At 43.5% G+C, this 24,249-nt stretch overlaps 3 protein-coding genes across 6 annotated transcripts; 1 reads left to right on the top strand and 2 right to left on the bottom strand.

The window, feature by feature from the left end:
• Nucleotides 1-732: 732 nt before the first annotated feature.
• ganabb (glucosidase II alpha subunit b) lies at nucleotides 733-12,378 on the bottom strand. 4 transcript variants are annotated; one of them, XM_037462120.2, is made up of 26 exons: nucleotides 12,286-12,378; nucleotides 12,139-12,194; nucleotides 11,185-11,286; nucleotides 10,957-11,065; nucleotides 10,447-10,574; nucleotides 9,749-9,928; nucleotides 9,524-9,589; nucleotides 7,624-7,681; nucleotides 7,469-7,541; nucleotides 7,267-7,363; nucleotides 6,965-7,145; nucleotides 6,725-6,878; nucleotides 6,267-6,502; nucleotides 5,933-6,059; nucleotides 5,725-5,804; nucleotides 5,319-5,459; nucleotides 4,789-4,885; nucleotides 4,596-4,697; nucleotides 3,833-4,076; nucleotides 3,579-3,643; nucleotides 3,216-3,292; nucleotides 3,028-3,102; nucleotides 2,815-2,928; nucleotides 2,552-2,661; nucleotides 2,268-2,368; nucleotides 733-1,991 (listed from the first exon to the last, which is right to left on the bottom strand). In XM_037462120.2, exons 1-26 carry the CDS (start codon nucleotides 12,286-12,288, stop codon nucleotides 1,882-1,884), a joined length of 2,886 nt encoding a protein of 961 aa, XP_037318017.2. In that variant the 5' UTR covers nucleotides 12,289-12,378; the 3' UTR covers nucleotides 733-1,881. The 4 variants fall into 4 exon arrangements, with proteins under 4 accessions (XP_037318017.2, XP_037318021.2, XP_037318018.2 ...); XM_037462124.2 differs by lacking the exon at nucleotides 9,524-9,589; XM_037462121.2 differs by having other exon boundaries at nucleotides 12,139-12,347.
• Nucleotides 12,379-13,569: 1,191 nt separating this feature from the next.
• ints5 (integrator complex subunit 5) lies at nucleotides 13,570-18,453 on the bottom strand. The gene is made up of 4 exons (XM_037462119.2): nucleotides 18,162-18,453; nucleotides 17,113-17,365; nucleotides 14,937-16,985; nucleotides 13,570-14,749 (listed from the first exon to the last, which is right to left on the bottom strand). Exons 1-4 carry the CDS (start codon nucleotides 18,254-18,256, stop codon nucleotides 14,030-14,032), a joined length of 3,117 nt encoding a protein of 1,038 aa, XP_037318016.2. The 5' UTR covers nucleotides 18,257-18,453; the 3' UTR covers nucleotides 13,570-14,029.
• A 649-nt stretch (nucleotides 18,454-19,102) lies between these two features.
• LOC119211331 (phospholipase A and acyltransferase 3-like) lies at nucleotides 19,103-21,522 on the top strand. The gene is made up of 5 exons (XM_037462163.2): nucleotides 19,103-19,237; nucleotides 19,676-19,736; nucleotides 20,017-20,125; nucleotides 20,300-20,568; nucleotides 20,946-21,522. Exons 2-5 carry the CDS (start codon nucleotides 19,722-19,724, stop codon nucleotides 21,054-21,056), a joined length of 504 nt encoding a protein of 167 aa, XP_037318060.2. The 5' UTR covers nucleotides 19,103-19,237; nucleotides 19,676-19,721; the 3' UTR covers nucleotides 21,057-21,522.
• Nucleotides 21,523-24,249: the final 2,727 nt, after the last annotated feature.

The following is a 24,249-nucleotide window of genomic DNA, read 5'->3' as shown; positions in this document are numbered from 1 at the left end:
CTTTTCCCTAGTGGATGTAATTCATTCTAAAAAGGATGAATCCCTTTTTTGTTTAAAATACCCCCCCCCAAAAAATCCAGATTCCTGGTAATTAGTCAACCTAACATTTGAAAACATATACTCGTACCTACAAGTGATTTAAAATCCTCAAAATTCTGAATGTAGATACGCCAAAACGGATTCCGATTAATGTTTAAAACATGTCAAACAAATATACAACTAAACATCTATATTTAATTGTATTTTAACAAGGTACACAGTAGCACAGCCAATGTTTTAAAAAGCTGTGTGCAGATACAGCATAGGTGGGTGCTTGAAGATGTCACCTTGTTACCACACTCATTAAGCCGGACCATGTATCAATCGTTTTGAGATTAAGTTTGCCCTTAAACGGTCAATCCTCGCCCATCTACATATCGATTGCCTTCTAGAAGCTACAGTTAATGTGTCTGGGTTATGCTCAAAAAGTATTTTGTGACTGTTTTATAAACTTCTACAATGCCTGTACCATAGTAAAATTAAAATAGCGGTAATGATCTCCAACAAAGCCTCTTGAAGATCTTGCTAGTTTGCAAACATGTTAAAAATAGTATTCATTATCTTGATTAAATGTGTGGCCTCTGCACCAATTTCTTGGACAGGAGACCCCACTAGGCAACAAACCAAATTATGTCTGAATTAAGTGTTTTAGCATGGGAAAGAAAAAAAAAAAGAAAAAAAAAATAGAAAAGGGACTTTTACATTTGGTCAACTTTATTTTTACTTGGTCTATCTTTTAGAGTACATCTGGCAACTTTGAATTTGTTCCTTCAGTTACATATTTAACCAATTCAAGCCATCACCTGACAGAATTGCAACAGCATGTACATTAATGATCATAAAACAATCAAGTCATAGCAAAACCCCTAAAGGTCCAAAGTTTTGAAAATCCAGGGTCTCTAGAGAATCACTCTGTGTGCATTTAGGATTGATTTGTTCTGTAAATCAAAAGGCTTTAAAATGAACATTTGCTAGCAAAGCACCTGTCAAGGAATAGATTTGATCAGTAGGATCCAAATAACACAATAGAAATCCTGGATGATCCAAACATTGAAAAACACATGGAAATCTAAACAAGTTTAAGTTCTCACTGCATTCAGTGCATTAAAAATAATCTAGTAAACAAAGTAGGGAAACATTCCAGTAAAACAAAGAAAGCACATCAACAGGAAAATCAGCAAAGATCCTGTGGTTCAGTCCCTGAAGTTATTCAGCTGATAATCTCTGTGCAGCAGGGTAACAAGTTAACCACGTGGGAGATGATAAACATTTTATTGGCCAAGAATTTATCATTGAAAAACTCGGGGAGAGACCCAACTAGATTTTACTGGCCAGAATTTGTGAGAAATAATATTTCCACTAAAGGGGAAGAAATCTTAAGAACATCAGGATGAAAGCACAGAGATTGTTGACAAGCCCACTCAATATGTATCGAATGTGGCACGAGTACAGAAGGTACAGCTGAGTGAAGTGCTTGGCTTAATAGAGGGTTGGAATGAGTATTAAGTCAGAAACAGATAGCATGAATCACCAGTAGGAGGAGCATGTGCTTTGGATGCAAACCTTCATTTTAAAAAGCGAAAAAAACAGTTTGTCTGTATGGTTCGTTTAGCAAAAAAAAATTAAGCACCTTTTTTTGCCAAATGATCCGTTACAATGACATGACTTCTCAATCGTTACGTGGCTCAGTTCCACTGACAGGTCTACATGGGCGTGTGTGTCTGTTAGTGTGTCGGGATTAAAACTGTTCCATGTGTTGCGTCCTTTATTTTTTCCATCACGGCTATCCTTTCTGTGGTTAATCTTTTGCATCAGCGCCGTGTTTCTCCTCTTGTCTTTAGGTTACTGGAGCATCACGGTCCAGTCTAACCCTGCGTTCATGCCGGGCTTCCGAAGAGTCAACACCGACATCGAGGCATCAAAGTCAAACTCTAGTTGGCTTTCCTGACCATCTGAAAAACAAATACCATATGACGCAAACATGATGTTCCTGAATCAATTGTAGAGTCGCCAAAACACATTATGAACTCACAAATAAGAACATTCTGTAGGTAATTGACAGTTTAAAAACTCTTTAGCGAGTAGTCAGCCTCCGGTTAGTAGGAGGATCGTTGCTTTGTGCAGGACTGCATTTTGAAAATTGCCACAATTAAGATGGTATTTCTTGAATCAGCATAGCATCCCTAACTTTAAATAAATTACACATGAACAAAAAGTGATCCACTCACCAGCAGTCTTAAGGGTAACCTTGCTGGGCTTGCTGGCTCCCAGTATGACAATGCGTTCAATCCAGGAGACAGTGGAGAACTGAGCATCTGGAGTCAGGTTCCTGTGGACCGAGCAGGGACAGACACTTACAATTAGTAAAAAACTGTCAAACAAATCAAAAATGTTTTCCTGAGTCCTATGTCCGCAATACAAAAATATCTGATGATTATTAAATAATCCAAGAGCATAACGAATGGTATTTTTTTTTTTTTACTTAAAAAGAAGGAGAATATTGGGTACTCACACAGAAGAGAGCATGTTTTTGGCAAAGGACAGCTTTCTGTGGATGAACTCCTTCTTTTCATAGTTGAAGGTGTGGCCATCATCCATGTAGAGCTCACCCTCTGCAGATCTCTTTTGAATAAAAAACAAATTCCATATTATAAACAGTGTTTTAAAGAACAATGTGTTTTCATTGATTTACTATCCCGAGTCTTCTCTTAGTAGATGCACATGAGTCAAGGATTCATTATATGAAAAGTTTCTTGCAGCTGCCATTTCAGTTACCTGCAGGTTAAGAGCCACGTATAAAGTGTAGGGATCGTGCATCATGCAGGAGGAGGACCTGCGAACTCTCATCTTCCTGGGAATAATGGAGCCGCCTCGCTGGAACACGGGGATCTGAAAAGAAGGCAAAAAGCTCCATTTTAAACACTAGGACAAAAGGGGGACAAAACTATTATTGGATGTGGAGCAACAAAATGTAGAAATTTGTCTTACAGAACTCATGGTGACAGGGATGTACAGACTCTGAGCCCCGTTGTGCTTCTGGAAGGTGTGGACGTCAAACCAAACCTGAGGAACACCAGAGATTGTTTCATCAAAAATACCCTTTCTTGACACAACCATTAAACTGTAACCCTGAGCACAACAGAAATATGCATGTGCCAAAGTTTCTCCTATCTTACCTGGTCTTTGCCAGGTAGGTAGGCGGTGACTCCCCTCGCACCTTCCTCGGTGACTGGGTGCACTAACAGATCCTTCCCTGCAACAATTTATCCAAAATTTTCACTCTAGTAGGTCTTCTCTTCCCAGGCTTAACAGAAGTGATCCAAACCCAACAACCATGACCGGCCCAAAATGCAGTAGTAATTTATTTGGACTACTGAGGCACAGAGATTCTACACCTAAACGTATGAATAGTTTAGATCTCATGGTGGATCTGATCTAGCAAGGAAGAAGACATCATGAAGCTTCTAGTAAAACTATACAAAGAGGGACCCCCTTAACTGAAGTAAAATGCCTTTATTATTAAAGATGTGTTGTCTTACCAATCAAAAACTCGTCATCCAGAGCAAACGTAGCAGGATCCTGAGGATACTCCACCCAGAGGGGTCTATAAGAGAAATGGTGAATATTTTAAACTCAAACGCAAAATGTGGAGTGAATTCAAAGCAACAAGCAGGTTTTCTCTGCATAATTCAGAGTCAGATTAGGGCTCAGACTTCCTTGGAATTGGGCAAAACATGCTGAAAGACTGGAAACGATTTTATACACTAAAGAGGATTTCCTGCCCTTTGCTCACCTCATGATGGGCTCTCCAGTGCGGTATGCGTGGTAGAACTGCTGATACCAGTAGGGCAACAGGGTGTAGCGCTGGCGCACCGCGTCACGGATGAGTGCTGTGTTTTCCGGACCAAACAGCCAGGGCTCTCGGCGGGGGGTGTCCAGGTGGGCGTGGGCCCTGAAGAACGGCTGGTAGGCTCCCGTCTGGTACCAGCGCACCAGCAGCTCCGTGCTCGGAGCCTTGAAGAAACCACCAACGTCGGCTGAGAGACAGATGGGGTCAAAGTTAGTGGCAGATCAGGGATGTCATAAATTTAAAAAAGAACCAACACAATCTAGTTAGAGCCTAATCTTTAGAGCAAAAGGTTGGAACCAGAGGGGAATTCAAGTTTCTTTCACTAAATCAACCTCATTAAAACGCAGGTGCAGAGGGATAAAACCCTTGATCTTATTCAGACTTATTGCCAAATATAAACTGCAGCTAGGTTACCCAGGGAAACGGTACAGTCACCATGGCAACAACGCATGCAGTTCATCGGTGCAAGTTCCAACGACACACTTGGGAGATTCAGGTCATAGCAGTACAGATTCTCCTTTTTTTGTATCTCACTCTTAACCAGTAATTACAGTACCCTTATACTAAATACATTTTGAAAGAGCATCTTTAAAAACACAGCACTGATTTCCATTTTATGGGTGTATTTAATCAAATGTTCTAAAACATAAAACAGAATATGTCCATTAGAGAACTTACAAGTGTACACAAAAGAGTTCAAACTCACCACCACAGAAAGAGAGTCCCACTAGACCCAGACTCAGACACATGGGAATGGACACCTTCAGATGGTCCCACTCAGCAGCATTATCTCCGGTCCACACAGCACCTATAGACACACACAATTCAGGAGTCAAGGTCCTGAAGAAGCCAGACAGGAAATTACCAGCAGAAAGCAAAAAGTAAAGGTAAGGGCTTACCATAGCGTTGTGACCCAGCAAAGACGGCTCTGGTCAGAACAAACGGTCTCTCAACTCCCCCTGACCTCTGGATCTGACCCTCCGCTGTGGCCATTTGCTGCAGGTTGTACACAATTATCAGACCAATTTTAACCCATCAGATGTCTGTCCTTTGGTTCCCTTTATAAGCCATTTGCCAACTGTGACAGTTTTTTTCCCTCAACAAGATTGTTTTGAATCTATAATGACGAAGCTGTTAATTTCCACTGATTAAAATGTTAAAGTACAACAACTTATCTTTGTCGCAGGCCAAATCAATAAGTGATTGATTTGATTAAAAGAAAATTATGAACACATATTGATGTTTTAATGTTTCTGCATTGAATATTTTCTTCACGTTTAAACCCTTAGCTGAACATTATATTCTGCAGTAAATCAACTACAGTGGCTCACAGATGCGTAGCTACAGTCTTGCATGAATAATCAACCGGACTGAAAAATGCTAATATGAAATGTGCAGAAATAGAGAACGCCACAGACTAAGCACTCACCACATACAAGCCATACAGGTTGTGCACGTCACGGTGCTCCCAGGCTCCGTGCACAGCGTCTTTGTGCATAGTCACCTCCGGCCCGTTAAAGACTGATGGCTCATTCATGTCGTTCCATGTGTACAAGTTCTCCATGGTACCCTGCAGAGTGCACAGACATTGGCACAAGCAAGTTGAGGTTAGACAAACATTATTTGGAACAGTTCCATAAATCAATGAACAGGGTCGACAAAATGAAAGATTAGGATGTCTCAAAATGTAAATTCAGTGGGACCAAAAGCACAGTGGTAATGCGGTTGGCAGCTCGTGACTTGTGTTTGATGTTTATCAATGTTTTTAAAGCACACGTAGTTAGATTTGTGCCCTTTACCCGAGCAGCAGAGAGACAAGGGTCCTTCAGACTTACCTCGTACTGATCGTAGGCGAACATGCTTGCCCACCAGTCCCTCATGTCTGCCCGAGTGAAGTCAGGATAGCCGGCGCTACCTACGGGACGTCACCCGAAGCAGATGAATGTGAGAGAAATGTTCATTTTGGTTCACTCTGCACACTGAGCAACGTGTCCCAGGTAGCTAACGTAGAACATTTAGGAAAGCATTTTCTCAGTCTCTTACCAGGCCAGCACCAGCCCTCGTAGTCTCCGCCATCTTTGTTCTTGACGTAGAAACCCTTATTTCGGATTTCATTATGGATCTTGTAGTTGCTGTCTACTTTGATATGAGGGTCCACAATCGCCACCATCTATAAAAGAAGTCAAAGAGGACAGAGTCTTCAAAGTATATATGGAGGTTCTGTCGGGGTGACTGCGGGTTGTTTTACTATCATTTCAGGGGACATGATAGAAAGTCAAAGACACACTGGAGAACTTCGGGCAAAAATAAAAGGCAAAGTAGTCGACCCACATATTATCTGCCAGTCGTGCAATGTTGGATTATTTGCGTTATGCACCTTGCGTTTCTTGTCCTCGAGAGCCTGTAGCATTTCCTTTGGTGATGCAAACTTGTGTGGATCCCAGGTGAAGTAGCGCTTGCCGTCTGTGTGCTCGATGTCGAGCCAGATGTAGTCGTAGGGGATGTCGTGCTCGTCGAAGCCTGCGTCCACTGAAGCCACATCCTCCTGGTCGTTGTAGTTCCAGCGGCACTGGTGGTAGCCCACAGCAGCTAGGGGAGGGAAGGACTGGGTGCCTGAAGGACGACAGCAGGAAGAAGTGAGGAGAGGAACCGAGACTGAGGAGGTCAGTCAAGCGCTGATACTTTTAATTAGCTATGCAGATCACGTTGTCAAAAAACAACTCTTTGGGGGATTCAGGGAAAAAGATGTATTTCCAGACATTATGATACACATTAATATTCAGAACATGTATCGAAAGGGATACTTGTGCCTCCAACGTGAAACCAGCTTCCTACCTGTGAGGGAGGCATACTGAGAGAAGACGTCTTTGGGCGTTGGCCCAAGCATGATGAAGACGTCAATGATGCCGCTTTCAGAGATCCAACGAACATCCGTCTGTGGAGTCTCGCTCGAGCCTTGAACGTAATCCAACATTTTTCCAAACACGGTCTGGAAAGAAAGTGTGAGTGAGTGAAGGACCACATCTACTACGGGCCCGAGACCTGGGAACTATTCCAGAAGAAAGGGGCACCCACCTTTCCAGCTGTGTTGGAGCTGATATCCACCCAGGTCTCGGCAGCATTGAGCCAGAAGATGCCGGTGGTTCTCTGGGCTTTGTGCGCCAACATGACAGGGACAGCGCCGTAAAGGGCCATCGGGTTGTACAGCTCGTACTGGAACACATCCAAGTTATAGAGGCGATATGGATCTCCATTACTGAAACAGAAAAAAACAAGTGGTCAGCCTCGATCTGTTGCACAGCAGACAACGCTGACCACTGTAGCATTTAATAGCAACAGGAAACGCTATCTTCATGTTGCTTGTGAATCGTGCTCACTCGGTTGTTTTAAGGCGGAGGGTGTCTGCGTGTTCTGGAATGCCGTAGACGTGCTCCACACCCGGCAAGGAAAAGTCCAAACTAATAGCAGATGGACCTGTGAAGGGAGATAAGCTTATTGTCAGGATGAGGCTAGTTATCCTGTAAGCCAGGTGTTATGGAAACAGTATTTAATCTAAAAGAGATTAACTGAAGCGATTACCGTTAGGTTTGCTGTCTGAGTGGGATTTAAAGGTTTCCTCCCACATCCCGTCTATTTTGTCTTCCTCGTCTTTCTGGCAGGACAACCGGAGGAACAGCAACATTGTTTACAATAGAACAAACTAAACAGAGAAAGTGAATCTTAGTGTGGACTACCTCTGTCTGGTTGGCCGGATCAGCATCCTCTTTCTTCTCGCCCTCTGGCTCTGCCTGACTGCTCCATGGCACAGTGTGGAAGGAGGGTTGAGAAAGGGGTTACAGAAAAGATAGACGGGTCACTTTGGCAAAGTCATGCCATCCCAGGACATTATGTGGGGGAATAATCAAACAGTGATTAAAAAAATATTTTTTTTAAAAGGAAAAGACCTCCAAACGGGGAGGGTGGGGAATACTCCCTGACTGACATGGACAACTAGAAAATAATCTACAAGGATTGAAGTTTAATGACAAAGGGGACCAAGCAATTCCCGACCGTGTGGCTATTTCAGGCTATGCATTATAGGACTGGATCTCTACAGGTTGCTGCTTGTTACACCCAGGAGGTCCCTTAGAGAACCAACTGGTATCTAGTGGAACCCTGGAACGGGCGGAAACCTAGTACATTGTGGTGTGTTCAAGGCCATAGGAATACGCCGGCTGCAGGCATTAGGTATTCACATGCAGCTGTGGAGGCGGCTGATCTGCAGCTGTGCAAAAATCTTGAGTTTGAAAGCTTGCTACCTCATATTCACATTCCAGCAGAAACAAGGCTTTTGTTGCTCCGCAAGAGACAAGCGAGAAATTACCCCACTAAGGAAGTATCTTAACGCTATCAAATCAAAACAGACTCCTGAAGCAAAGTCGAATTAGAAAGAAATGCCGCAGAACCAGAGATGTGTCTTCTCTTTGACACCTTCCAGGGGTATTACATTACCCACAATGCAGTGTCACCACCAAAAGCCCCGTCTACGGTCTCAAGTGACGTCCTGCCGGGAAAGTAATCAGACTTTGGCATACATTTTGTTTTTAAATATGTATTAGTCAAGTATATTTTATTTGAAGTAATAATATATTTTCATTATAGTTTCTGAACATACCAGGCAGGAGCCTTTGTTTAAAGACTCCCACCACAATGTGAAAATTAATAGATCAGTACTGATCACCACCGTTTTTGTGTGTAAGAGCTGAAGGTTCACTATGCCAATATTTTCAGCTTTGTCTCAATATGATTAATTATTGTACAGTTTCTATTATTCCTTAACTTTGACTCCACCTTGAATTGCAGCCACACCAGATCAATCAGTGCATGACTAACACTTCATGGAATAATGATAGTATGGTTTAGAGCAAAAAAGCAGCACCATGACAGGACAAAAAAAGAACAAATGGTGGAAATGTTTAAAATATTTAGAAAAACTAAAATGCAAACTGAAGTATAACCACAAGGAGAGATGTTGCTGATGGGAAATAGGCGGCCGTACTGGAGAGGAACACAAACTATCTAGTGGGACTCGAACTACACGTTTGTAAAGACTGAAAGCTTTAATTGTATGTGCCTTCTAACCTGCTGCAACCAACTTTTATCTTTTCCTCACATAAGTGGAGCAAGCGTGAGAATAAGTGTCAGTCAAAATAACTGGTCCAGACACACAGTCAGTCATGCAGCTATAATACAAGTGTTAGAACTGCGGGAGTGAAACTACGGCGAAAATTTAGTTAAGTCGACACTGATCTGACAGTAAAATCACTGGTTAAGTCAAAAGCCGCCACATTCTGATAATTTGACGTCATGATCAGGATGATTCTCTTTGATTTGTGAGATTATCTTATTTATTAGTTTAAATAATCCCTCAAAAAGGATATGGAGAATGATAGCAGGAGGCTGGTCTAACCCCTTAATTACAGCGCAAATTAAAAACATAGACATGCACACTCAGCCACAGCCATGTCTGACACTGTCACATTTATTGGAGGGTAAACACTATTTGGTGTGATGAGAGTCCCTAGATTTTTTTGTCACCGTTGGCAGCATTAGCACAAGGAACAGAATACACTTACAAATCTTAAGGGTCTTTACCTAGAGAATAACCTCTTGATATTATCCCACACGCTAGCCACTGTGCTAGTTACTTTATAGGAGAAACTAGGATGATAGGGAGAAGAGGACAGAACAACGAGTCAGAGACAATACTTAAATTCAAACCATTTCATGGGAACAAAAATCAAAATAATCCACTGAGCGAGGATGTGGATTAAGAGACTGCTACCATTCGTGAATGTAAATGCATGCGTGGTTTCTCACGTGTCCTTGCGCATCCTCAGGTGCTCAAAGGCCAACAGGCCACGCGAGTTGAGAGACATCAGCACTTCTGGCCCTTCCATGATGTCCAACCGGAAAGGGCGGGCACTGATGATGACCCTCTGGGACTCCGCCCCCAGGGACAGCACCACCCCATTTTCGTCCTGAGACAGGAGAGACAGGCTGGAGGGGGAGAGAGAGAGAGCAAGCAAGCAAGAGACAGACAAACAAAGGGGAAGTTAAAGAGACTATTTGGTTTTAGATCATCAAAAGTTAGGCAAAAAAAAAAAAAAACGCTGTCAAAGTGCTGTAGGGTTTTATTAAATCCAAATCAAGTTAAACTGTATTTCAAGAACAAAAGGTGGATGCCATTTATAATTTAAAAATGGCTCTGTTCTATCCAAGTTTCCCAGGAAGCCTGAAGCCCAGGAAGACTGAACTAGCATGTACATTACTGGGACCCTGAAACTGAAGCAGCAATTTAATATAGGTCTGAATTTTCCCCTCTATCATTCTGTAATGTCATGGAAGAGGGATAACACTTTGCCATTTTCTGATGCAAATTGAAGGAGAGACTAATGTGTGATGTTGGCCTCAATAAAAATAAAAGCAAAGTTATTATTTTGTTTTCTCATCTTGATTCTGTAATATTGAAACCTCCAGCCACCCAACATGGCCAGCAACACTCTTGGGAAACTTACGGCTCAGTGGACGGCTCCCTGATGAGCACGTCTGGGACCTCAAAGCGAGGCTTCAACGGCTTCAGCTCGTTAATCTTCACCCTCGTTATGTTTCCCTGGAGACGATAGAGCTCAAGCAGCAGACGCACCTGAGACACAAATTCGGAGAGAGCAAGAGAGACGTAGAGGGGTCAGAAGGAAAAGGAAAAAGAAGAGCATAAGAGGAATTTTATTATGAGCTCAACACAAGGCCAGAATTGGGCAAATGGGTCCAGTCAGTTTTGGTCTGCTATACTAGATATTTGGTTTTAATATAATAAAAAGGGAAACTGGTGTATTATGTGGTCTTGATAACATGAACATTTTCAAATGAGAACAGGCTTCACTTACATTTTTTTAGAAAAGTTTCAAAAAATTATAGGCTCTAAATACTTACCAACTAGACTTGACGTCACACCGTCAATGCCTTATTTTTATAGCAGCGATATACATTTCCCAAATGTGAATTGCTTCTCTGTGTGTTGCATTCACCTTATTGTTGTCATTGATGAGCTGCAGCGTGAGTCTGGTGTTGGTCAGCTCCATGGTCTCCAGCAGGGCTCGATAGGGAGAGTCACCAGGCTTCAACGCTCGCTGGCGCCTTTAAAAAAAATAATAAATGTGATATAGGAGTGGACCGTGGCAATAAATTAGGAACAGCTTGCGTCTCTTGCAACACCATCTTTCAGGTTAGAAAATGTATTTTCCACTTCCACTCACTTGCAGAAGGCACTCTGGTCACAGGTCTTGAAGTTGCCCTTGTCCACAGCCCATGTCCCGCTGAGGGACATAGCCAGCCAGAGCACCAAGACAGGTGCCATGCTACAAAGAAAATCAAAGAGAGACATCCGAAGATTTAGATGGCCACCTCTGCAAATAATTTGGTTGGACAATGTTGACGTAATTACCCGAGAGGACCCTACCCAAACTCAGTATGCACAGCGGGATTACGGTTTTACAGACACACACAAACTGACTGACTGATGGCTCTGTGCGGGTTAAATATGTCCTCAACTGAAACGCAGCGGCCGAACGTGTCATAGGCAGCTAACTCCTACAAGCCATTTCCCGTTTCCTCATCCTGCCGCAGCTGCACATTTTGAATTTATTAGTTGAATAGCATCTACAAACGTCATCACACCCCAGGGCCTACCCTCATATTTCTCCCGATGACATATGATGCGCTGTGCCTGAAGGGATAGAAGTGGTGGCTAACGGATCAGCTAATGTGGGCTAAATTGTTAGCTAAATTAGCATGCCACCGGGTTTCGAAGAAGAAAAAAAACACCGGAACACAGGCTCAAATCACTTACGTTTATTCAACAGCAATAAGGCGACAGTCTCATACAAACGGGTCGATGCTTGGATGTGTGGCAGCGGCGTTGTCGATATTTAGAAAAAAATAATAGAATCGGGATATTATGCTAACCTTGATAAGAGCGGCACAGGCAGACTTTCTATCCGCTAGCTTTAGCGGTAACGTTAATTCAATTGGAAGGATCGAGACCGTTCTATATCCCCCCCATTAGCGGCTATTAAACGTTAAACCAGTAAGATTGCCCACGTGTCCGCTAAGTGAGTACCCACTGAGATAATCTCTGGCCCCCGGCACGCTGATAATATGACAAACGAACGATAAATTGCCAATAAAACGTCGGTCTTGCTTTGTCTTACCTTCCAGTGAAGGTGGCCATCTTGATTATGGCTCGCTTGACTCCGCCCATTTTAATCTGCAACAAAGGTCGTCAAAAAGTAACGGCAATATTTACTTTAGGTTTCCTAAACACTATGTGAACTCGATTATGCGAGTATAACACATACCATAGATACGTTTGTTTTACTTCATCGTGGTTACCATTTTTTCAACTGGTTAACGATAAAACGAGGACGTAAATTGGGTTAGGGGTTCAAGATCAGGGGCGGGGTTTAACTACTTGAATTCCTCAGGAATGGACATGTCATCCCTAAGATCCAATCACTGACGTGCACACATTCATCCCGGATGACATTCAACCAATGCAACGTATACGTGTTGAAAACACGTGTGCAGGCTAGTGCACTGCACCCCATCTGTATATGGTTTGATTTCATTTAATTACATAAAACAGTGATCTCTGACCTGGCAAATTCCACAAGGTTAATATGTAGGATGATAACATTAGTCACTTATTAACATCTTTACTTATGTATTATTAAGTAAGTATTATTGTTTCATCCCATTATTTAAACGGCTGACCTGCAAAAACATTTTGGAGCAATTTAATAGAATCAGAACAAAGACGCATTGTATTAACTCTATAGTAATTTCCACAGAAGCCGCGTATTATGTTAATAATCTTTAATACTTATTGTAATACGGGAAGATGAAATCACACGTTGATTGGTAGTGAGTCACGGGGTGTATTGGATAGAGGCATAATGTACTGTTCACCTGTTTACATTAACTCAGATACTCATTCATTCATACCAGCACGCATTCAAAATAACAATAACGTTTTGCGCGACCGTTAGTTGTCATTGCGATTTTTTAGCTCGGTGGCGATCCCTGGAAAAAATGAAATGACAGGTTTCGGGCAATGGCAGCTTGCGCAACCGATTTAAAGCAGCTTTTAGCCAAGACGTCATGAGCAATGTGAATAAATGAGATGGTGCAAGGAGACGTGGGATGTTCTCAGACGACAAACAATTACTGACGATCTACCAGCTAATCATTAACTATTTTTGGTGCTAGGCTAATGATTAATGAACGTTATACGCACAGACTATTTTCTCCATGCTACTAAAATGCGACACACAATGTTTGGTGGTTACAACTATTTTGTGTGAAAGGCAGCTATTTACTTACTATTTATAATGTCGCTGGCAACCGTACTATAAAAGCAATAAGGTACTCAAGGCACTGCATTAGCCTCTCGTACCATATTGCATACATTATTATCTTTCCTAAATACAACGAATGACGTGTATAGGTTTTGCATATTACGGCGTTTCCATGTTTTTATCCAACCTCCCTTCCAGTGTTTAAAACCTAGGATTAAGGACCCACAAACAAAACAAAACATAACCAAAAAAAAAAAACTTAACTCAAGACACCTTTTAGGACCAAGTTATTTATTTTGTAAAGTGGTTTAAACAACAGTTTTTAGGGTGTATAACAGATAGAAGGCATTTTTGTAGCCACAATTTGAAAACATATGCTATGTTAAAATGACACAAAACCATTTAAGAGTGAATAAATTGAATTTTCCAACCAAAGTCACACATTAAGGCTGTGCTTTGTATGGCGCAAATATTTAATAACATAATATACATGAGTGCTATTTTTCTTGTCCCCTAGTCTGTCACAGAAACAACTAGTTAGAAAAGTATCAAGTCTAAAAATATGGTACAAAAAAGGAAGGCAAACACAAAAACACGTGCACAAACGTGCAACAAACGGTTATGACAGTGGAGTGAAAGCAACTTTGCGGGCCGCTCTCAGAGCGACGCAACACAGCATTCTGCCTATTTCATAGTTTATTTACTTCTCATTACATACTCCACACTGTTTTCTCCACACAACTCTTCAGAGCTGGAACCGCCAGCAGAGATGTCCCAATCTATCAATGTTTTTATGCAGGACACTCTGAATCGGTGCCACATATCTTGCCACGTCACCGTCCCGAGAGAAATCCCTGCAGAACACCCCCCTTTCTGAGCTAAAGGCAAACTTCTGGGGCATGGGCCCATTGCCTCTCACATACTCCCACACGGCCAGGAGCAGCAGTCTCACCTCGAAGGGGGTGAGGTGGGGAAAGGCTTCGTGGACGTTGGCCAGGACCGGAGGCAGGAGCTGGCCCTCCCCCATGCAGGACACCAGGAGGCAGGAAGCCTGGAGGTGCCACGGGTCGTCTGTGGACAACGTCTCCCGGGAGGCCTCCCAGTGGGCCAGCAGGGTGGCCAGGAGGCCTCGGAGCACGGCTGAGCAGTAGCAGAGAGCCGGGCGTCCGGCTGCCACCACCTGAAGTAGCGGGAAGAGCACTGGGTGGGCCTCAAAGCAACGCCGGATGTGGATGTCTCGCTCCACCGTGGTACGGGCATGCTCTTCTGGGGGCCAGGAAAGCTCACCATTGGCCACATCTGGACAGACGTTTTCCACCAAGGTAACGGCAATGACCTTGGCTGCCTCGGCGTTGATGGGCAGCGGCTCCCCCGGGTCGGATGGTGGTCGCGAGCTGTTGATGGAGCCGTTGAGGCCAGAAGAGCTGCAACACTGCACTACCACAGTCAGCAGAGTCTGCACGTTCTGCAGAAAGAAGAAGCATCAAAATACACATATTATCTTTAATTGTTTTTAGGTATTGTTAAGATAATAGTCACATGTAGGATACAATTCTACATATTTCTGTACTTTTGCGACGTGTGTAACATCTCATGCCATCCAGATTTTGCTTGCTGTGCTAAACCGTAGTTTAAAAATGTGTGCCACCCACCTGCATGACGCCCGATGGGTCAGGCAGCTGTGTTTCAGTGCGGACCTTCAGCCCCTTGCCAATCACACCAGCGTGAAACACAGACCAAACGCTGCCAGAGAAGTTGACGATGGTACCGAACCGACAGTTGACATCCAGCAGAGAGGCGCCGATGTCTCGAGACACAGATGCGGAGGGCAAAGGAGCACCAGACATGTCCGCCATCTGCCCTCCAAACAGCCCGGTGTTGCCTTTATGTAGAGCTCCCTCCACCAGCAGCTGGAGTACCACTTTGAGGGTGAGCGGAGAATACGCCGCCAAGCGGGACAGGAGCAGGACCGAACAGTTCACCGCCTCGCACGCCTGTCCCCCGTCTCTCCCCACCTTCCCTCCTTCCACTCTCCTCCGCAGCCCCATAAAGAAATGGGTGACGGCGGCACGGCAGAGCAAGAGCAATTGTGCCGGGGAGGACGCGCGTGGGAGTGGGCTACAGGACAGGAGGCGCACAGTAGCATGAGAGACAGCCGAGTCCCCGTGGAGAAGGAGTGGGCCAAAATCATGGAGGTGTCCCGAGACCGCTGAGCCCATCTGGATGGCCATGGAGGCCTGAACACCTGCTCCTCCTGCTGCTCCTCCTGCTGCTCCTCCTGCTGCTCCTCCTGCTGCTCCTCCTGCTGCTGCTCCTCCTGCTCCTCCTCGTCTCTCCTCGTCTCGACTCTGGATGGCTGCGGCCAGGTTAAGCAATAGCTGCCTCAGCTGTCGGGGACCCAGGGTGTGTGTATGGATCTGCGCTACGCAGCGGGAAACAGCGGTAGGAATGAGTCCTGCCATGCAAGAGGAGAGTGTGGTGTGCAGCTGCCAGGCCAGAGCCAGCTCCTCCGGGTTGTGGGCCTGGGTGAGTAGCTGGCAGAGGGCCTCAGTGGCCACGCTGGGACCTCCATATACGGACAGCAGGCACAGCAACTGGTGCAGCCAGAGGTGCCGCTTCCTTTCCAGTCGCAGGGTCTGTGCGCAGAGCTCACCGACGTGGGACTGCAGCTCCTCCAAGAAGGGGATGAGTCGCTTGGGTTGAGAGAGAGCCGGGTGATGTGGGTTGACTTCGGCTCCATCTGAGCGGTTGAAGACCAGTTTATGGAGATGCAGAAGCAGCATCTGGAGGAGGCGATCGCAGCCTTCTCTGACACCTTCATGGGGAGAGGGGGTAGGCCCGGAGATGATGACGGAGGCCGGGGTCGCCGTGTCGGCCAGAAAACGGAGGACCCGCGACCCTCCCGATGGGCTCTGGCTTATAAGGTGGACAGCCAGCCCCAGCATGTTATCCAGTTCCTCTCGGGGAAGGCCCTGCAGTAGGGCCTGCAGCTGGAGCAGAACAGGAGGGCGTAGGAGCTCCACCAGCTCTGCAGACACTGCACCAAACAGGTTGGGGGACATTGCAGCCAGCTGCAGCAGAAACGGTACAGCCGCACGACGGAGTTGAGGAGAACTCTCCCAAGATGTTGAGGACGAGGTGGGAGATAGAGGACTTGACGGACTCAGGCTTTCCTGAAACATCCTGAGCAGCTCCTTCCGGATGCTGTCTGAGTGATGCACTGCAAGGTGTCCAAGGATTCCCACCACTGAGCCAATCTTTGGCACTCTGCTGCCTTTATCCCCTACCATCACCATTAGCCCTTGATCCTTGGCACCATGAGAGCAGAAATCCTTAAGTCCACATGCCAAGACTCGGCTGATGATAGTACCCGGGAAGGCGGAGCCAATGTGAGCCACGACCCAATCGAAATGCGGGGAGTGCTGAACCGAGGTGTCCAACAGCGCATCCACACACGCATCAGGGCACCAGGCCAGCATGGCGGCCAAAGACTGGGAGTAGGCCTCCATGAGGGACCGGGTGGCAGCACAGGACATCCAGAGCTGGAGCAGCTCATTGAGACTGGATGAGTGGGGGGCCACCCTACGGCCGGCGTGCTTGCTGCTCAGCTGGCCCAACAAGTCCACAGCCCAAGTGGACACCAGAGGGGCCCAGGCTCGAGGGTTGAGACAGATGAACTCTGACAGCACGCCATGTACCTCCTACAGACAAACAGAAATGACTCAAATCATTTTCTAGAGACGTTACAAATCGTACTTCTTCAATAGCATTATCTTCAATTCTTCAATAGCATTATCACTTGTAGCGTGAATCCTTGCATTATCACACCTGTATGATGTCCTCCAGGTTGGAGCTGACCCCGGAGCTGGCATCGCTCTCTGTCTCCAGGTTGTGCAGGAAGGCAGAGACGTGCTCATCATACACTCCCCTCAAATGCTCCAGCACCGCACCTCGACAGGCCGGGACCGAGCGCAGAAGGCGCACAGCGCAGCGGGCGTGTTCCCGGACACTGAGCTTCCGGCCCTGAACGGTGTCAATGCCGCTGATGAAGGACTTGATCTCCTGGGAGAGTTCCTGGCCGCTGGAGGAGAAGCAAGAACATGATGAAATGACGGGCAAAGCGACATGTTAAGCATCCACAGGCAATGATGAAGAAAAGGAATGAAACAAAGAGAGTTTGTGTGCGTGTGTGTGTGCGTGCATGCTTTGGAAAGGTTCAATCAGACTTTACATTGAATCAATTCAAACATATTCAAACAAAGGGAGAAAGATATCTTTCAGGGTTTCAACTTACGATCATATTCTCTATGATTAAGCTTTTAATTGACTAATCCATTGAGCTCTAAATACCTATAGTAACATAATGCTTCAAAATTTGAGTTACGTAGTTATTAGATAATCAAGTGAAATGTAATCCTTAACTGATTCATCATTTACAATTATCAAACGAAGATCACAAGCACATTGTATCCAACTGCTTTTCACTATTTCATATTGTTTAACCTGAATGTTTATTTTTTTTGTTGTAGTAAGCACATTTGCGCTATTTCCTGACTTCTGATTCACTACAAGAGGATGCACTGCCAATTTTAAAACCCATTTTTGTAATACCCGGGGTCTAAAATGAGATTCACAACTCCATACAAATAAATATTATGTATATAATTATTCCGTGGCATGTAAAATCATGTATAGAATAAAATCGTGAAACATTTCCTCAAAAAATATTAGCTTGGGACCAAAGGACATCATTTAAAAGAAGGTTAGTCTGTTGAGAACAATTCCCACTCATCTTTGCACTAGGTACTTTAGGGTGTAAATGTACTTGTTGTGTCAGACTTCCTCTCCAGTAAACCTTACTGAACGTTACCACTCACCTCAGGGCAGTCTGCGGTGTGTGAGTGTGTGAGCTCTGCATCGCTTTCAGGGGACTCCCGTCCAACACCACGGACATCTTTTGGTCTTTTAACATTAGATCTTTACATCTAAATCCTCCTCGCGGCTGTAGGGCTTCGGCGGGACCAATTGTGATAGTTTTTTGTTAATTTCTCTGTCCAATTCCAGGACAGTCACACATCGAAAAGGGCGCTACAGGCCGGATGTTGAGACTTCTTCGTTGGTAGAAAAGGAAACCCACCACTGACCGCCGACATCACTGGTGACACCTAGCGGTTCAATGTTAACAATGTTTACTCAATTTATCACTTTCCCAACTAATCAACGGGGATGCGGTTAAGACAAGGAGACGCCGATTAATCTAAAGAATAGATGAATACATACATATTCTAATTTCACTGCACTTCACACATATTGGTGTCCCCTTTCTGTCTTAATATTGCAAATGAAACCGAACAATAGAATTCCAAAATTCGGCTTGATAACGCTTTTAAATCGCACTTGCTGATATTCTATTGGCCCATGTTAATGCCCTAAATACCACACGTCTTCATATCGTTATTACTTTAATTAAAAAACGTACGGGGATATGTTTTTAAATGTTAAAAACATATGTTTCAAATGTTTCAAATGTATGGTTATTTTGCAGGATGTGGCGTGAGTGTATTGGACAAGTCAGGTTTTTCTTGCTATATCGCACAACCTCAATAAAATAAATAGAGTGGACAAAATAATGAAAACACTTTCAAGCACATTGTCATTCAACACCTTTTTTGCGCAGTTTAGACAACAACTACCAAAATATTTTAATTATTGTTATTATTCGAGATACTACTATCATATGTAATATAATTGATACTATTATTAAATAAATTAAACTACCTGCTGAATCCTTTCGAGCATTTTTTCTACTTTTAGATGAGGCTTTTATTTTGAAGGTCACGTGCTCCAGATAAACAAAGCAACAATCAGCCGATCGCTGAAAGCTTACTTATGCTTTCGGTTTCTCTGTTTCAGTCTCCAATATTAAAACGAGCCGTGGACATCATCTTCACAGGTTGGTGGAACTCAAACAATATAATGTCGTCCGCGGATGTGTTTTTAGTGACGCAGCAGGGTTTCATAACCGATAACGTGACGTTTTCAAGATAAAAAAGCGGCTCGGGCCTTTGGGTGACGTAACCACACACAAGCTAATCTTTCGTCGCTTTTAGCTGATTCTTGATCGTAACCGACTGACACACATTGTCTACAGTACAGCAAGTTGGCATTTTAAATAGCAAAAAACCCTTTATTGGCTTAGGCACCTACAATTTTGAGTTACTGGTTCACAATCTCCGTCTCCGTTTTCTTATAAATCAGACAGAATAGCACTTATTGAACGAGACAAACGTTATTTGCAATGAAACCTAAAACTTTATTAGCTTTGTTTGTTTTACTCTTTTCCAGCTCTTGTACTGTGTGCTAATTTCTTTTCTATGATTTGCTCCTGCAGTTGCTGAAGATTGAGCGGGTCATAGCCAGACAAAAGAATCGCGGACATGGCCCCGACACTGGTTAGAAAACACTAGTATAGATTTTTATTTAGCTGTTTTTGTGTTCTATTTCATCAGCTACATGTTGTTATTCAAATGGTGTAGCTTGTGTACAAGTTTTTGCTGTATGTAGCATTTAATTTAATTTAAACATTTTCAAGTTAAGTAAAAAAAAACTTTTTAGCCCAATCTGCACTGTTCACCCAGATCGTTTAACCCAGAGTCCTTTCAATTAAAATGTTCTGCAGTTGTTGCCAAACATTCTGTTGCAAAGTCAAACGTGTTTTTTTTCTAATCCAAGTATGATGAGAAACTAGAGCTTGGGGACTTGATCGAGATCTCCAGAGGCGCCTATCATCACTGGGCCGTGTATGTAGGCGAAGGCTTTATAGTCCATTTGGCAACACCATGTGAGTCACACACACACACACACACTTATATGGACAGCTTTTGCCAAATACTAACCTATCTCATAATATCAAATCATGTTTTTGCTTAAACTCAAAACAAAAATCCTGTTGCGATATTCAGTGCATAAGTAATGTCTGTTTGTCCCCCTTTCTGCCCCTCTTATCTATAAATAGCAGAGATCCCGGGGGCGACTGCCAACAGCTTGATGTCCGTTGTAGCTGACAAGGCCGTTGTGTTGAAAGAGGAGCTGTGGTCAGTGGTGGGAGACAGCGAGTGGAAAATCAACAATGCCCTGGACAAGGAGTACGAGCCCCGCCCGGCTGAGGTCATTGTGAGGGAGGCCTGTGCGATGGTGGACGCCGTGCTGCCGTACTGCGTCTTCAGTCAGAACTGTGAGCACGTGGCAAACGAGCTGCGCTACGGAAAGGCCGAGTCCCGGCAGGTCAGTGGATCCGTGAGGGGCGGGGAGCCGAGTATTAGGTTGCACAAAAAAATAGAAGTGCATTAAAGTATTTTAAATGGTGGTACTGGTAGGGCTGTGAAGACACAACAAATAAATGATCATTTTAAATTGTATAAATAAGCAATTTATAAGACCATCCAGGAAGCAGGTTTGGCACCAGTTACAAAGGATTCCTATGCAAACCTGTTTCCATGGAGATGGAATTGTCTACATTTCTGCTGTAAAATACACAAAAGATGGAATTTAGGTGTTAAAAAAAAGTCTTAATTTGTGACTACTCCATGTCCCGGAGTTGTGGATAATTCTAATGGATGTTTAAAGGTGAAGAACTGACAGGTGTCTGTTTCCTTCCGCAGGTGCGTAAGGCGGGTCAAGCGGTCTTGTTGGCCGGTGCGGCGACAGCGATGCTTCTGGGTGTCGCGTATCTGTTCAGCGGCAGCAAAAAAGAAAACAAGAACAACCAGTGATTGAAGTCTCCTGTTCAGCGACTTGATGAGCGGATCACCGTCAAAGCCTAACTTTTACTCACTAAGAACACGATCAGAAAGCCTTCTTTGGTTAGATCGACAGTACAAAGCTGGTTGGTTGAAGATCAAAGCTCTGTATTAATCCGACATCTTAACATTTGCACAAAATGCACATATGAGCACAACGAACCCATTTGGATTAATAAAGCTGCCAAGAAGAAATATGGTCAAATGTTATAATTTGAACTGAATATTTTGACCAAACCAACGATAGTTTGCTTGTGAAGAAATATTGTAACCTACTTGAGTTAAACCTATTGACACTACTATTTTACGTATTTAAATGAATATAATGTACTGATATTGTGGCGTTAATAAAGGAAAGCTGTGTAACTCATTTTAGTTTAATGTTTGGTGTAAAATTACAGAATGGCAAAATACGCCTTGATAAAGCTTTGAAATCACACTTGCTAGTGTTCTATTGTCCTTCTATTACAGGAATATAAAAGAGGTTGTTTCAAATGTATGGTTATGTTACAGAATGTAGCTTGAGGTGTGTTTGGATTGGGTCAACAATACCACCCCCCCCAAAATAAAACAAAACGTAGTCGATATTATGTTGAACAGGCCAATTTTATTAACATATAACATTTGTATAACTTGCAACAGGTGTATACATAATAACAAGTGATAAGCTCTTAGTTTACATACAAAACAGTATTCTGCACCAAATAAATAATGACTAATAAAAATAAACATTCTATTAAAGACAATACACACTAACAGTGTATTGTATTACATCTATTCTGCAGCACATAAAAGGCTATAAATAAAGTGCTTTCCTCCTTTATGCGTTCTACTTTTGATGTCTTTTTTTAAATGCACCAAAAAGATACCTCTGTTTATCATCCACAGAGATAAACTTTTGGCCTTTAATCTCAATCTTGTCCAGAGCAACTTGATGCACATGGCATACAGAGACATTGTTGACTGAACCTCCACTCGGCTTCAGCTGAGGAAACGGGCACAAACATCAAGATTCTGATCAGCTTCTCCACTTGGCCAAAGAGACCCCCTCACCTCTCTTGGCATTGCTGTAAGAACTCCGTCAGCTTCCTACAGCTAGTGGTGCTGACTGGACACTTTGAAATTGACGGGGAGATTTTGATTTGGTTCCCATCAAAGTATGGTTCAATGGCCTCATCAGAGTTTCTCCAAATGCGGTTGGTTAAACCTTTCCCTAAACGGCAAATCCAAGCAGTCTAACAACTTCCCCAAATCTCCTTCAATTTCACAGTTTAGAAATAATATTTATAGTTTGTGAATATATCCCTTTCATGCATATAGATTGCTACAGTGGACAGATATTCAAATGTTGTATTCTTGTATTTGCATGGGTTTTGATGGCATAGTAGATGCTATTGCATCGTTCCATACACTGCCTCCCAGTGGAAAGCAGTTATAAGTGCAAGATACATTTCTCAAAACCAAGAAGGCTGACATCCAGTCACTCATCAATATCTTGCCAATCCTATCGATAATCTATGAAAAGAGGCCCTAGCAAGTATGAAAATGTTGTTGACATAGAGTAACAATTAAGGAATCATATAATTCAAAAATGTTCCAGGTATTGAATTCATATTGGGAGGAAATTATGATTAATCATCTGTCGATTATATTGGTCATCATGCATCACTTGCTCTATTTCAACTACCATTCATACTATTGCTGCTACTGTTCTCAAAAATGTTTCATCTGCAGTAATTATTCTTTTTCTTTATATTTTTGTTGAGCTCAAAAGCAGAGCGTGATAGAAAGGCCTACAGGATAGTGAGGAAATACCACCCAAGCCAAGTGAGGATGATGTTAGTGGCAGTGATGGTAAATGGCTGCCAGAAAAAATAGAAAATAATACCAGTAATGACAGCAGAGCTGAGGATGCAAATGCTGTGGGAGTTGAGGTTGAGGAAGATGAGGATGTTCACACCTAACAAGAGCTCAAGGGAAAAAAGATGAAAACGCGTACAGAAACAAACCAACCAGTTTGAGGGAGACTTGCCTCCTGTTGTTGGAGAGTGGAAAGTGAATGTTGAGGGAGCAGAACCAATAGATTTCTTCATGCATCTATTTCCCGAAGAACTGATAAATGAAATAGTGCATAATACAAACGTGTATGCACTCCAAAAAGGAAAAGAAAATCTGGGGATAAATACGTTAATGTCATACATCAGATGCCCAGATCAAAAATGAACTGGTCATCAGAGGAAGGGCTTTGTCTTGATTGGATAGCAGGTGCAATGCCAATTAACAGATTTGAGCAGATTCTGAGCTGCATTCACTTTGTTGATAATTACTCACAGGCACCCTGGAAATGTTGATAAGCCTTATCAAAATCAGACCAGCTTTGGAAGTACACAAGGAAACCTTCCGCACAGCAGTCGATCCTGAAGAATTTCAATCGATAGATGAGCAGGTGTTTCCGTTCTGTCTATCAAGCAGTATACATCCCCCAAAAAAACAAACCCTGGGGTATGAAAGTGTGGGTGAGAGCAGGATCCTCTGGATACATGTACAGATTACATTACATTACATGTCATTTAGCTGACGCTTTTATCCAAAGCGACTTACAATAAGTGCATTTCCACATAGAGATACAAACTCAGGAGAATAAGTAAGAAGAAAGTACAATTTTCATCAAATAAGCAGTTTCAAAACATGTTACAGAAAAGTGCCATTATAAGTACAATTTAAGTGCTACCATTTGTTAGTGCTACGGTTTGCTAGTGTTTCAGTCAAGGTAGAGTCTAAAGAGGTGTGTCTTGAGTTTTCGACGGAAGATGTAAAGGCTCTCTGCAGTGCTGATGTCATCGGAGAGCACATTCCACCATCTGGGAGCCAGGACAGCGAAGAGTCGCGATCTCGTCGAGTGCTTTTCTCTCAGTGAGGGAGGAACAAGCAGCTTGGCAGATGCAGAGCGGAAGTCTATCTGGGTTCAGCTGCGCGTGGTCAGATCAGTCAATTGGGAATGGCTGCGGCCGAAGTCATGCGCCTCTGTGACGTCGTCCAGCAAAAGAAACACAAGGTCTTTTTTTGTTAATTTCGTCACTACCAATCCACTCCTTCAGGCATTAAAGCACCAGGGTACATAGCCCTGGTACCTGCAGAATCAACAGGCTCCGTTGGGCACAACTGT

This window comes from Pungitius pungitius, chromosome 2 (assembly GCF_949316345.1).
Source record: "Pungitius pungitius chromosome 2, fPunPun2.1, whole genome shotgun sequence".
NCBI lineage: Eukaryota > Metazoa > Chordata > Actinopteri > Perciformes > Gasterosteidae > Pungitius > Pungitius pungitius.
The sequence above is the reverse complement of the archived record's forward strand: the minus strand, read 5'-3'. Positions and strand labels throughout refer to the sequence as shown.

Bases quoted from the DNA above. Each gene is read 5' to 3' on its own strand.
- ganabb (XM_037462120.2), bottom strand. The intron at 7,146-7,266 runs GTGAGCACGATT...TTTCTGTTTCAG, and splicing joins CTCCGCCTTAAAACAACCGA to TAATGGAGATCCATATCGCC. The intron at 6,879-6,964 runs GTGGGTGCCCCT...CTTTCTTTCCAG, and splicing joins GCTCCAACACAGCTGGAAAG to ACCGTGTTTGGAAAAATGTT.
- ints5 (XM_037462119.2), bottom strand. From the start codon at position 18,256: ATGTTAAAAGACCAAAAGATGTCCGTGGTGTTGGACGGGAGTCCCCTG. The intron at 17,366-18,161 runs GTGAGTGGTAAC...CTTCTCCTCCAG, and splicing joins ACACCGCAGACTGCCCTGAG to CGGCCAGGAACTCTCCCAGG. The intron at 14,750-14,936 runs GTGGGTGGCACA...TTCTTTCTGCAG, and splicing joins ACCCATCGGGCGTCATGCAG to AACGTGCAGACTCTGCTGAC.
- LOC119211331 (XM_037462163.2), top strand. The intron at 20,126-20,299 runs GTGAGTCACACA...ATCTATAAATAG, and splicing joins AGTCCATTTGGCAACACCAT to CAGAGATCCCGGGGGCGACT. The intron at 20,569-20,945 runs GTCAGTGGATCC...TTCCTTCCGCAG, and splicing joins GAAAGGCCGAGTCCCGGCAG to GTGCGTAAGGCGGGTCAAGC.